We start from the raw sequence: 14300 nt of genomic DNA, 5'->3' as shown, positions 1-14300 counted from the left end.
GGTGGCAAATGATAATTCACATGGTTTATACTGGTGGTAAAGGCTAGTCACCTGGCTTATACTGGTGGCAAAGGATAAGCACCTGACATATACTGGTGGTAAAGGTTAATCACCTGGCATATACTGGTGGTAAAGGATAATCACCTGGCTTATACTGGTGGGCAAAGGCTAGTCACCTGGCATATACTGGTGGTAAAAGCTAGTAACCTGGCTTATACTGGTGGCAAATGATAATCACTTGGCTATACTGGTGGCAAAGGCTAGTCACCTGGCTTATACTGGTGGTAAAGGTTAATCACCTGGCATATACTGGTGGCAAAGGCTAGTCACCTGGCTTATACTGGTGGCAAATGTTAATCACCTGGCTTATACTGGTGGCAAAAGCTAGTCACCTGTCATATACTGGTGGCAAAGGCTAATCACCTAGCATATACTGGTGGCAAAGGCTAGTCACCTAGCTTATACTGATGGCAAATGTTAATCACCTGGCTTATACTGGTGGCAAAGGCTTATCACTGGCAATATACTTGTGATAAAGGCAAGTCACCTGGCTTATACTGGTGGCAAATGATACTCACATGGCTTATACTGGTGGCAAAGGTTAATCACCTGGCATATACTGGTGGCAAAGGCTAGTCACCTGGCATATACTGGTGGCAAAGGCTAATCACCTGGCATATACTGGTGGTAAAGGCTAGTCACCTGGCTTTTACTGGTGGCAAATGTTAATCACCTAGCTTATACTGGTGGCAAAGGCTAGTCACCTGGCATATACTGGTGGCAAATGATAATCATAGGCTTATACTGGTGGCAAATGATAATCACTTGGCTTATAATGGTGGCAAAGGCTAATCACCTGGCTTATTCTGGTGGCAAATGATAATCACCTGACTTATACTGGTGGTAAATGATAATCACATGGCTTATACTGGTGGCAAAGGCTAATCACCTGGCATATACTGGTGGCAAAGGCTAGTCACCTGGCTTATACTGGTGGCAAATGATAATCACCTGGCTTATACTGGTGGTAAATGATAATCACATGGCTTATACTGGTGGCAAAGGCTAATCACCTGGCATATACTGGTGGCAAAGGCTAGTCACCTGGCTTATACTGGTGGCAAATGATAATCACCTGGCTTATACTGGTGGCAAATGATAATCACATGGCTTATACTGGTGGCAAAGGCTAATCACCTGGAATATACTGGTGGCAAAGGCTAGTCACCTGGCTTATACTGGTTGCAAATGATAATTAATCACATGGCTTATAAATACTGGTGGAAAATGATAATCACATGGCTTATACTGGTGGCAAATGATAATCACATGGCTTATACTGGTGGCAAATGATAATCACATGGCTTATACTGGTGGTAAAGGCTTGTCAACCCGGCCCCTTTAAATGGTGGGGGAAAAATTTTTTCACCTGGCTTATACTGGGGGCAAAGGTAAACAACCCGGCAAATACTGGTGGAAAAGCTAATCATCTGACTTTTAAACTGGTGGCAAAGGTAATCAAAATGGGTTATACTGGTTTGGAAAAATTTTAAACACCTGGCTTTTACTGGTGGAAAGGTAAAACACTGGCTTTTTTCTGGTGGAAAAGGTAATCACGGGGGTTATACTGGGGGGCAAAATAAAAATCAACCCTGGTTATACTGGGTTTGGAAAGCTAATCACCCGGCTTTTACTGGGGCAAAGGTAATCCCTGGATTTTTACTGGGGGCCAAAAAGGGTTTAAACACCTGGATATCTGGTGGCAAAAGGTAAACACCTGGCCTTAAAACTGGTGGAAAGGTAAATCACCTGGCCTTAAAACTTTGGTGGCAATGATAGTCACCTGGCTTATACTGGTGGCAAATGATAATCACATGGCTTATACTGGTGGCAAATGATAATCACTTGGCTTATACTGGTGGCAATGGCTAATCACTTCCGATGCCAGCATGGAAAGAATTTAAGGCAATGAATTTAAAAAGATGTGCATCATCAGCATATACTTCATAAAGATATCTTTACCACGATTCAAGCGTTACCTTAAAAATGTTTTGGGAACACGACCGAATAAATCTTGAATGTACGGAAGCGTATATGGTACATCCTGTTGGCGCGTTCATGTAGGGGGATACTACCATATATACGCTTCCATAGATTCTACATTTCGAAGGATATTCATATCAGTGATATTTAAGGTCTGCATGTATTTTTTTTAGTTTTATAATATTTAATGGTATACATAGATATACATCAATTCATTTACATCAACAAAATTACACAATATGCAAAAGGGTTGGGCCAAAAGTTTTTACAACATTATCGTGGGCCCTTCCCTGTAAATGTTTAACATCAGTTTCATAAGTAAAGATAGTTTTACATTTAAGTAAATATGCATTAAGTTATTATCAATATAGATAAATACTATATCACCAGCTATACTGTAATGTAACTCATTTTTATGACTAAGAATATTTTCGCTCTTCAACGTACTTGGAAATTTTTAATATTTATTTTTTTTATTTTATGTATTAATGTTAATTGTACATGTACTTATTACGTAAATCCCATAGTATTTAAATCTACATGTACCCGTACAGAAATGTCGTGTTAATTATACGACCGAAACCTCGCAATTACGGAATATAGTCTAACCTTACTTGTTCATATTTACTTCCCTTTGAAATACTTACACCATTTGTACAGAATTTAATATTTGGAGCATGTTCATGATGTTAATCAGTTTACGAGTTTCATTGTGTCAACAAATTCTAATATTTACTGTGTAACTTGAACCTTTATTATTATGCTAAGTTGAAATACAGGTAGGTCTTCTATTGAAAAATAATTTGTGACATTAAACATAATTATGTTAGATCCTCCCTAGCTCTCGCTTCCAAAACTTTATAAGCCGCTTTTTAACATTTTTGTTTTTCATCTGATGCGGCATTAAAGTTTTGAATAAGACACGTTACGAAACATAACCAGAATAACATACGTTGATTTAAACTTATTTTTATTTGCAAATACCATCGTCCCAATTAATTATCGTGCATTTTGCGATAAAACAACTATTTTGATATCGTTCTACACCATAAATATTTAAAGTTCCAAAAATTAATACTGTCATTCAAATTACCAATTTAACAGTGAAACATCAATTACTCCGACTACAGGCAGCCATGACATTGAGGAGCTACGCGAGACCTCTTATGATGAATGATGTATGTTGCAGGAACCAACTAGAGTAGAGTCGCATACTATATTTAGAACATCTTTGTTGACATGATTTCAATATTTATAATTCAAGATAATGTTTTTTATTTATTTTCTTTAATTTTTTAGTACTTAAATAAAATTATATTTAATACAAGTTAGTAACTCACCTTTTTAAATATCTTTAAAAAAAAAATAATTTACTAAAAAAGTTGGAAGCACATGACCCATGGGTTCTGCTTTCTGAACCGTCCACACAAATTAACCTGTAAAGGTCAATCTCAAAATCACATGGTCAAACATTTTGGCTATATCGCGGCCAAGTGTTGCATTTTTTACCTGTCGGAAACTATAAGGTGGATTATGTTCGTGATAAGTTTTTTTATATGTCTATCCTTGGCTTATCAACAGATTATACATAGTTTTATCAAGGTATGCTTCACTTTAGTTCATGGCATGCTAGATGTATGGATACGAGCGATTATTGTTGGACTTTCCCTATGGGTCTGTTTTCAGCGTTTACATTATGTCATAGTGTATAAATGGGTATGCTGAAGACCTTAAGCTAGATCCTCCCTTGCACTAACCGACGTCAAACTGTCACTAATTTGTGTGTATTTGAGTTTATCTATACTCCCCAGCAGTTGCCCATATCAGCGAGTTCTCCAGAAGAGTATGAGTCATTTTAGATTTTGAAGGATTGTGCAAGATAAGATACAGAAAGATGCCCAAATTCCAGAAGCTTCTCCTGGTTCTTCAGCGTGCCAAGTGTTAACCTTAAAGCACTCATACACTGGACCTCTATTAAAAGTCTCATCCGAAAGACTGATTAAATAGTAATTTTTAGTTGGCCAGACTTGGAATCTAACCCACAATTTTGAGATTATAAGTTTCGTGCTTTCACCGATTGAGCTATGCTGGCTGGCATGCCACTGTCACTAAGCTATCACAGCGTTGCTTTTATAAAGCATGTACTATGATGTAGGACATTTAACTTCCATCAGATGTAAATGATGTATGTGTATGTGTCACTATGATTTCCTCAATATTTATGCACCACTCAATTGATTAAATATTTGAAATCCATGACCCCAGCCAAAGGGGCAATAGAAATGAAGTGGTCTTCATGTGAAATCTTGCAAGAATTGGAAGAATGTTAACTTAAATCAGAATTGCAGTGATACAATGTAAAGAATTGTATTAAGTTTATGTGAAACAATATTTAATATCAATGTCAGCATCTTTTGGACCATTTATTATTATTTCCAGAAAGTGTGATGTACAAAAAACTTGTAACTAAAGGGACAACAGACTATTGTTATCTGAAAGTAAGACTGTAAGTATAAATGATTTTAGTTTAGGTTAGAACTAAGAAATAAAATTAATATTTGTCAATTTTATAAAGTACATTTAGTGCAATGTTAATTTTATCTTGCTTTTTCCTTTATATAAAGTGTTATTATATTAAGTAAAGTAATATAGTCAATACATTCTCAATTATAGCTGTTTTTATATTTGACAATGTTCCTGCATTAAAAATTATTCTTCAAATTTACTTTATAAAGTGTGAAAATTTAGTAACAGCCATGATTACACATTCTTTAGAACCTGTACTTGTTGTAAGATGTTTTTCTTTTATTTGAAACCTGTGTTTACTCATAAAGAACAATTCATTGTTGCAAAAGTTCCACAAGTCATGTTCCTAAAATAAAAATATGAGACCGCCTCTTGGTCGAGGGGTTAGAGTGGTGACTTCTTATTCAGCTACCTCTCTGGCGTGGGTTTGATCCCAGGGAGATGCTTTGGTAGTTTAGCACGGAGGAAGGTAGTCTAGTACTGGTGTAACTCTCCAGGAACAATGGTTCGGAAACTACTCGCCTATGTGACTGAAATACTTTTGTGAAAAGGCGTAAAATGAAACAAACAAACAAACAAATGTTCCTTAAATGAATTACAATCATAATTTAGTGAATAGGTCAAAGCCTTTGTTATACATTTTAAGCCAAATGGAGATACCTAAAATTTATAGGTATGTATAATTTTAGCCATCTTTCTGTATATATGTAATATCTTTGATGTAAGTTTACAATATTACCAATATTACAGATTATTTTCCAGCTTAACTTGAACTATATAAGATACAAGTAGTGTTTAAAATATGCCAATTTATATTTGTTTACTGTTGATGAATGTATCATTTTAAGCTAAAAATACAAGATCAATGTGCATATTTTTACTTTTGTTTAATTCAGGGATTTTGAAGATGTGGACCTGCAAATAAGTGCATTAGATTTCAAGCAGATTGTTATAGAGGCTGTAACTTCCCTTTTTGGACTGGTAAGGTTACACTTATATTTTCTTACTCATGAAAATGAATGTAGAATAAAAGGAAAAGGTAGATTTATGAGTTCATCACTTAATGCCTTTCAGTCAATCTGTCTGAGAATCTGGATCTGGCAATAACATTAAACAACTATTTCTTATTGTTTGTTGGATCTAATACAAAATAAAAAAAATCAAATCTGCTGAAATTTTTGAAAGATAAATATATACAAAGTGGTAAAAATCATCTTATGAAAATGATATAGTTAGTGTGCTTCATTTTCACCTTAATAGAGAGCTATGTTGTTTTCATGTTTAGTTCAATCTACATTTGCAATGATATATTTTTTTCAAATTACATTTGAAATTATATATTTATTTCAATTTACAATTGAAATTATATATCCCATATGTAACATAGAGTATTAAGCTTTAAAACAGTCATTATTGTTATATCAGAGTTGAATTTTATGTTTTATAAAGGCAGGGGCAGCCACATTGATTGACATATTGAGATATGATGAGCATGAACGTACAGCAATCATTAGAATTTATCACAAGTAAGTAGTTGCAATATAATTCATCTTAGAATGCCTGCAACTGACTTTTCTGCTTTTGTTCTCTGATTGATGTACTTATTAAAGGCACATTATTCCTCAGAAACGAGTAATTTTTTGTGCCCCCACCTTAGTGGCGGGCATTTAGATTTACCCTTGTCTGTCCTTCCGTCCGTCCTTTTGTCCATCCGTCCTTCAGTCTGTCCGGCACATAACTCAAAAAGTATTTGACCTAGAGTCATGAAACTTTACAGGAATGTCGATCAGCATGTGTAGTTGTGCACCTGGGTATTTTCGTCTGGATATTTCTAGTATTTTTAGAGTTATTGCCCTTGACTTAGTAAAATTTTGCAATTTTCAACTTGTGTCACATGTAAATCAAAAAGGATTTGACCTAGAGTCATAAAACTTTACAGGAATGTTGATCAGCATGTTGTAGTTGTGAACCTGGGTATTTTTGTCTGGATTTATTTAGTATATATGAGTAATTGCCCTTGACTAAGAAATTTGTTTGCAATTTTCAACTTGTGTCGCATGTAACTCAAAATGGATTTGACATAGATTCATTAAACCTTATGGGAAGGTTGCTCAGCATATTTAGTTTTGCACCTGGGGTTTCGCTTGTGGATTTATCCAGTATTTGTAGAGTTATTTCCCTTGTTTTAGTAAAAACCGTTTCATTATGTTGTTATTTGTTCCTTGAGTGCTTGAGTTAGAATCAACCAACTTTACAGGAATAATGATCAACATCACTAAATTACAGGAATAATGATTCACATCACTGTGAAGCTATGCACCTGGGACTTTGCATGTGGATTTTTTTCAGTTTTGTTAGAGTTATTGCCCTTGACTTACAGTAACATAAATTTGCAATTTTCAACTTGTTCATGCATAGCTTAAAAAGTATTTTCACTTGTAGGCCTGAAAGTTTACAAGAATGTTGGTCAGCATGTGTACTTATGCACCTTGGGGTTTGCTTGTGGATTTATTCAGTATTTGTATTTCTTGCCCTTTACTTAGCAAAAGATTTTTAGTTTTCAAAAAATATTTGACCTAGAGTCATAAGACTGACAGAACAGTGGCGCGCTGGGGGCACCTGTGTCCTATGTACACATTTCTAGTTCTTCTTTAGAAAGGACAAATATGATTTTTTTATTGTTTAAATAATGTGTTTAGACCATATTAGATGCTTGTAAACCAGAAGAAAAATAGCGCTGTATGTGAAATTATTTGTGGAATTATTTGTCAGAAAAGAAGCAAAATTGTAAACAAAGTAGCATTTTGACTTCCTTTATGGCATACAAAATATTAAAATGGCCAATGAGTAACTTTTTTGAAACTATTGAAGTACACCAAAAATGAGAACCTTTCATGAAATAAAAATATTTTTTTTCTGGTTAATAATGGGCCTTTAACATAATTAAAAGTTTTGTTATTTATTTTCATGCATGTCAGACTTGATTTTGTAGTTTCTCCAAAACTGTTGTAAATATAACTTTGTAATAATATCTGAAATATTTCTTAATTAATTGCACTTGAGTGTTATTAAGAGATTTAATTTTCTGCATGTAAACATTGTTCCTTTTAATTTAATTTTCTTTTATCATTTACATATATTTATAGAAATTACCTGTTGTTGTTGATATATGTTTTGTGTTTTGTAATTATGCCCCCACTTCGAAGAAGAGGGGGTATATTGCTTTGCACTTGTCGGTCCGTCCGGTCCGTCGGTCCGTAGACCAAATGGTTTCCGAGTGATAACTAAAGAACCCTTAGGCCTAGGAACTTCAAACTTGGTATGGTGATTGGTCATGACCAGTAGATGACCCCTATTGATTTTGAGGTCAAGGGGTCAAAGGTCAAGGTCACATTGACCTTGTAGGTAAAAGCTGTTTCCGATCAATAACTAAAGAACGCTTAGGCCTAGGAACTTCAAACTTGGTATGGTGATTGTTCATGACCAGCAGATGACCCCTATTGATTTTGGGGTCAAGGGGTCAAAGGTCAAGGTCACATTGACCTTGTAGGAAAAAATGGTTTCCGGTCAATAACTAAAGAACCCTTAGGCCTAGGAACTTCAAACTTGGTATGATGATTGGTCATGACCAGTAGATGACCCCTATTGATTTTGGGGTCAAGGGGTCAATGTCATAGTGACCTTGTACTTAATGACCGTTTCTAACCAATAACTCAACAACTCAAGTTGCCTTGGTTGATATTTTTATGTGCTTTTGGTATACACATTTGAAGGTCTTATGTATTATTACAACTTGGCTGTCATTAATGAGGCCTATGTGATTCATAAAATTTATGTATATATTATTTGGTAAGATTTTTAATAACTTTAATTGCTGCACACAACCTATGGGGTCACAATAATTATTACCTTTTGACTAGTCATGACCAGTAGATACTAGATAACCCTTATTAATTGCTTGTTCACTGGGTCAGAAGTCATGCATAATAACCTGATCACATGACAAATTGGCTGCCGATAGGGGGCATACATGTTTTACAAACATATCTTGTTTTTGATGATTTGTGTTCTCAGGTGTTTGACAAAGATATGGTCATCCCTAAGTTTCTATGGTAAATATAGGGGACGTGCTTGTGCATTTCGGGTGCTGCAGGTAATTTTCTGATTTCCATTGTTTTGTGTAAGAACATGAAGATAATTATAGTATCAGTGGGGGCGTCAGTGGCTGAGTGGTTAAAGTCCTTGACTTTTAACCACTTGCCCCTCACCGCTGTGGGTTCGAATCCCGACAGGAACTTTGGATTCTTTCATGTGAGGAAGCTATCCAGCTAGCGTACAGAACGTCGGTGGTTCTACTCAGGTGCTGGTTCATGCTTGAAATAATGTCACCAAATTACCTATATTGGGTCGGTGTGACGTAAAACCCAAACAAACAAACAATAGTATCAGTGGAGCATACACGAAGAGTTTAGATATTGTGTCTGTAACATTTACCAATGAATCTTAAATGAAAATGAATCATTACCCTTATTCGAAAATTATGATAAAAATGGGATCATAATAATGGGGAGGGGGATACTTAATTATAAATTTCGAAAAAGAATAAATGTTAAAATCACTTCAGTGACTAATGTTTTGCCAAATTGCCTTATATCTGCAAAAGATATTGCAATCATGACCAATAGAAAATAAATGCTGCTGGAATTTGCACTTTTTCATGTATATTTCCATTTGCTCAGGTAAATGATATAAACTTTTTTAAATAAATTGTACACTGGATTAGAACAGTCCATTCAAATAGTAAGGGATTTCAATATCAAAACAAAAATTGAGCTATCAACAGTAAAGATTCTGGTTTAACTGTACAGAATATGGAGGCTGACTTTGCTCTGACTTTGCTCTACACTGGTGGCCAAGACAAATCACATTCTGTCACAGCAGGATTAGGGTTAAGAACTGTTTATTGGTCAGATGTCCTCCTTTCTGAGTCACAAATATGCATTTTGTTGCAACTTGCATACTGTAGAAGGTTGTAGTGATTGATAGGGAATAATGATGTAAGAGTATTCGTTTTTCTGGTATTGACCTTTGTAATATTAGTCCTAAGATCTAATAACTGTTTACATGTCAGATGTATTTCTTTTTTGAAAAGAAAAACCAACAACCCCCCCCCCCCCCCCCCCCCCCAAAAAAAAAAAAAAAAAAAAAAAAAAAAAAAAAAAAAACAACAACAACAAAAAAAACAAAAACATCTGTGAAGCCACAGTATGTTTTCTATCATGTTATGTAGCCAAACTAATTTGGCATGAATGGTTTAACACATTATAAAGACTCGTTATTGTATTTATGTCAGACTTATGACATTGCCTATAGCTAATTTGCTCAATGTTTATTTTTTGGCAAGTCTAAAATTTGGACTATAATATAAGTGCATTGAATATAAGCCAGATTTAAACGTAAAAATTTTGATATTTTAAAGTTTCATATCAACTTAATTCTTATAAAGTCTTTCTATTTTCATTACAGGTTTCAGCACATCTGATGGCCATGGCATGTAACAGTAGATCTATGAGTTTAGAGTTGGAATAGCTGTTATATAAATGATGGAATACTTGAAACTGAACTGTCTAGTATCTAATAATAACATAGACCTAGTAAGAAAAATATTTGTGACAAAAGCAATTAGCCAAATTTTCATCAAAATTGCAAATTAAAAATGAATATATAAAAGTGAACAATAATCCTACTAGGAAGGTTACTAGTAATCAAATTAGATTTTGAAATGGATATTTGGAAAAATATCATTATTAAACATCTTGGAAGAAAGGTAGCAAGGCATTGGGATAGCTTCATGATGGACATACTGGCTGTTGACAAAGGAATCAAGCCTGCATATCTGTATGATATAGGTCAGCCAAATGGAAAACAACTTGTGGAGTTTCTAAAAGATCTAAAAGAGAAGGAGTTCATTATGAATAATCTTAATGTAATAGAAATTGAAATGGATTGTTTAATAGTGAATACTGATGAATTGAAGCAAATTGTTCCTCTAATTGGCATTAATGAGAGATTAATTGATGTGTCTGAATATCTTAAGGAACCAGAGATATGTGGTATTGGAGATGCTGCTAAAAGTATTAAAGAAAATCTTGAGAATTTGATAGTAGAGCTGGACTGCTGCAAGGTGAAGTTTTTGTCCGGCTGTTGTTTAACATGTAATATATCCAGTCTTTTTGGTGTGTTGTTAAATTACCCAGTTGTCTATTGGTTTGACAGTCAAGATGGCAAGGGAGGCAATTGTTTATCAATGGAAAGACTGACCAATGTAAAGGTTGAAATTTGCTGTGTTCAGAGATATGGACAGAATTCAAAAGAAAGACCAAAAAGTCATTGTCTGTACTCATTTAGTTATCCATCATGTCTTAGCATTATCTGTAGACCTTTTGTTGACCAATGGTTTCATAGACTGAGGGATAGAGTCAATGAACAAGACCTGTTTTCTAATGTAACAATCAAATTTGAAGAAGTTATTCTAGAAGCTGTTTGTTTATGAAAATATATCTGGCTGTTGTGTAATTTCAACATGGGACTATTTTCAATGATGCAAAGTGAACTTTGGGAAGATGTTAGCAATCATTGGTAATACTAGTATCAGGACTGCATAATTACTAAAAACTTAAATATTGTATCAAATATGGTTTAATTATAAATCATAAAATGTACATGATTAAAAAGTTAACATACATTTGGTGTTGATATTATAATACAATGTATAATACTGCATTTTACAGTATTCATGTGAATTACAATGCACTTACATTATTATTATCATCATCATTTTTATTATACGCCCGTTTGAAAAACGGGACGTATTATGGGAACGCCCCTGGCGGGCGGGCGGGCGGCGTCCAATTTTGTCCGGAGCATATCTCCTACATGTATGGAGGGATTTTAATGAAACTTCATAGAAATGTTCACCACTATGAGGAGCAGTGTCGCGCACATGAACCAGGTCTCTAGGTCAAAGGTCAAGGTCACACTTAGAGCTCATTGAAAAATGCTTGTCCGGAGCAAAACTTCCACATGTATAGAGGGATTTCAATATTACTTGGCACAAATGTTCACCATTGTGAGGCGGAGTGTCGCGCGCAAGATTCAGGTCCTTGCGGCCAAGGTCAAGGTCACACATAGAGGTCAAAGTTCAGATAAAAATATGAAAATGTGTATATGGACCATTTAGTCATCATTTATTGAGGGATTGTAACACAAATGGTCATTATCAAGACTATGGCTGTGATACATATAATTTAGGTCAATATATACAAGGTCAAGGTCACTAAAGATGATGAAATATCCAGATTTTGTCCAGAGCATATCTCCTACATGTATGGAGGGATTTTAATGAAACTTCATAGAAATGTTCACCACTATGAGGAGCAGTGTCGCGCACATGAACCAGGTCTCTAGGTCAAAGGTCAAGGTCACACTTAGAGCTCATTGAAAAATGCTTGTCCGGAGCAAAACTTCCACATGTATAGAGGGATTTCAATATTACTTGGCACAAATGTTCACCATTGTGAGGCGGAGTGTCGCGCGCAAGATTCAGGTCCTTGCGGCCAAGGTCAAGGTCACACATAGAGGTCAAAGTTCAGATAAAAATATGAAGATGTGTTAATGGACCATTTAGTCATCATTTATTGAGGGATTGTAACACAAATGGTCATTATCAAGACTATGGCTGTGATACATATAATTTAGGTCAATATATACAAGGTCAAGGTCACTGAAGATGATGAAATATCCAGATTTTGTCCGGAGCATATCTCCTACATGTATGGAGGGATTTTAATGAAACTTCATAGAAATGTTCACCACTATGAGGAGCAGTGTCGCGCACATGAACCAGGTCTCTAGGTCAAAGGTCAAGGTCACACTTAGAGCTCATTGAAAAATGCTTGTCCGGAGCAAAACTTCCACATGTATAGAGGGATTTCGATATTACTTGGCACAAATGTTCACCATTGTGAGGCGGAGTGTCGCGCGCAAGATTCAGGTCCTTGCGGCCAAGGTCAAGGTCACACATAGAGGTCAAAGTTCAGATAAAAATATGAAGATGTGTATATGGACCATTTAGTCATCATTTATTGAGGGATTGTAACACAAATGGTCATTATCAAGACTATGGCTGTGATACATATAATTAAGGTCAATATATACAAGGTCAAGGTCACTGAAGATGATGAAATATCCAGATTTCGTCCAGAGCATATCTCCTACATGTATGGAAGAATTTTTATAATACTTTATGGAAATGTTCACCACCATGATATGTATTGCTCCATGCATGATCCAGGTCTCCAGGTCAAAGGTCAAGTTCACACTTAGAGCTCATTGAAAAACGCTTGTCCGGAGCAAAACTTCTACATTCATAGGGGGATTTCAATATAACTTGGCACAAATGTTCACCATTGTGAGGCTGAGTGTCGCACGCAAAATTCAGATCCCTGCGACCAAAGTCAAGGTTACACATAGAGGTCAAAGTTCAGATAAAAATTTGAAGATGTGTATAGGGACCATTTATTCATCATTTATTGATGGATTGTAGCACAAATGGTAACTATCATGACTACAGGTGTGACACATTTAATTTAGGTTAATATTTGCAAGGTCAAGGTCACTGGAGATGATTAAATATCCAGATGTTGTCCGGAGCATATTTTCTACATGCATGGAGGAATTTTAATGTTACTTTATAGAATTGTTCACCACCATGAGACGTAGTGCCCTGCACATGAACCAAGTCTCTAGGTCAAAGGTGAAGGTCACAGTTAGAGTTCATAGAAAAACGCTTGTCTGGAGCAAAACTTCTACATGCAGAGAGGGATTTCAATATAATTTGGCACAAATGTTCATCATTGTGAGGCTGAGTGCCGTGCATAAAATTCAGGTCCCTGCGACCAAGGTCAAGGTCACACATCCTGTGCATATCTTCCCTACTGATTTGTTTTAAGGTTCATTTAACAACACAGTGCCAAGGATAAAAACTTGCTTGCTAGATAACACTTATCCATAATGCCCCCATCTCCATCTAAAGCTTTCGTAAACGGGCGTATTTTGTGACTATGGCACCCTTGTTATTAATATGAGTAGGTAAAGTATTTTGCAAGGTTTGTTTATAATAATCAAGGTAAAATAAAACGTGCTTACAATATTGTTTACTAACATAGGTTATGTATTTGCAATGCATTTATTTTTCAATAAAAAAGGGTGCATATTGACTATATTAATGTTTTTGTTTTTCTTAGTTTTGAAAAATGACTAAACTTTGGAAAAATATTATTTGTTATAGTTACAGATAGTCTCCATCATCTGAACATCTTTATTTAATTATATATTAACTTACCACCAGAACCAAATGTTTTGTATTATTACTATGAGAGGTGAAGTGTTCTGATGTTGGATGACCATAGTAGTTCACTCTGAACTAGTTAGTGTTGGTGGTTCTACTTAGTTGTCTGATTGTGCCTAAAAAAGTGTAAAGATCTTTCTACACTTTAAATATAACGCCTGTTACGCTGGAATGTCGCCATATGACCTTCATGTGGCTGAAAACCAAATATAACCAAACAAAATAAAAAGACTTTCACAAAAGTTTGCTGTATATTAACCTTGTGACTGTCAAGAAAAAAAAATCTTACTGACCCTTTTTAGGGGACAATACAACTTTAAGT

At 35.2% G+C, this 14300-nt stretch overlaps 2 protein-coding genes across 2 annotated transcripts; both read left to right on the top strand.

The window, feature by feature from the left end:
- Positions 1 to 2662: 2662 nt before the first annotated feature.
- Positions 2663 to 13907, top strand: LOC132713244 (UPF0739 protein C1orf74 homolog). The gene is made up of 6 exons (XM_060695747.1): positions 2663 to 2822; positions 4483 to 4549; positions 5466 to 5550; positions 6019 to 6095; positions 8644 to 8722; positions 10096 to 13907. The coding sequence occupies exon 6, from the start codon at positions 10352 to 10354 to the stop codon at positions 11120 to 11122; it is 771 nt and encodes a 256-aa protein (XP_060551730.1). The 5' UTR covers positions 2663 to 2822; positions 4483 to 4549; positions 5466 to 5550; positions 6019 to 6095; positions 8644 to 8722; positions 10096 to 10351; the 3' UTR covers positions 11123 to 13907.
- Positions 5220 to 10158, top strand: LOC132713248 (ribonuclease P protein subunit p14-like). The gene is made up of 5 exons (XM_060695750.1): positions 5220 to 5242; positions 5466 to 5550; positions 6019 to 6095; positions 8644 to 8722; positions 10096 to 10158. Exons 1-5 carry the CDS (start codon positions 5220 to 5222, stop codon positions 10156 to 10158), a joined length of 327 nt encoding a protein of 108 aa, XP_060551733.1.
- Positions 13908 to 14300: the final 393 nt, after the last annotated feature.

This window comes from Ruditapes philippinarum, unplaced genomic scaffold, assembly GCF_026571515.1.
Source record: "Ruditapes philippinarum isolate M1 unplaced genomic scaffold, ASM2657151v2 ctg647_1_1_1_1, whole genome shotgun sequence".
NCBI classification, from domain to species: Eukaryota; Metazoa; Mollusca; class Bivalvia; order Venerida; family Veneridae; genus Ruditapes; species Ruditapes philippinarum.
This window is presented reverse-complemented; position numbering and strand designations above follow the sequence as displayed.

Coding starts and splice junctions, on each gene's coding strand:
- LOC132713248 (XM_060695750.1), top strand. CDS start 5,220: ATGGAGATACCTAAAATTTATAG. Junction 5,551..6,018: donor TAACTTCCCTTTTTGGACTG/GTAAGGTTACAC, acceptor TGTTTTATAAAG/GCAGGGGCAGCCACATTGAT. Junction 8,723..10,095: donor GTGCATTTCGGGTGCTGCAG/GTAATTTTCTGA, acceptor TTTTCATTACAG/GTTTCAGCACATCTGATGGC.
- LOC132713244 (XM_060695747.1), top strand. CDS start 10,352: ATGGATATTTGGAAAAATATCATTATTAAACATCTTGGAAGAAAGGTA.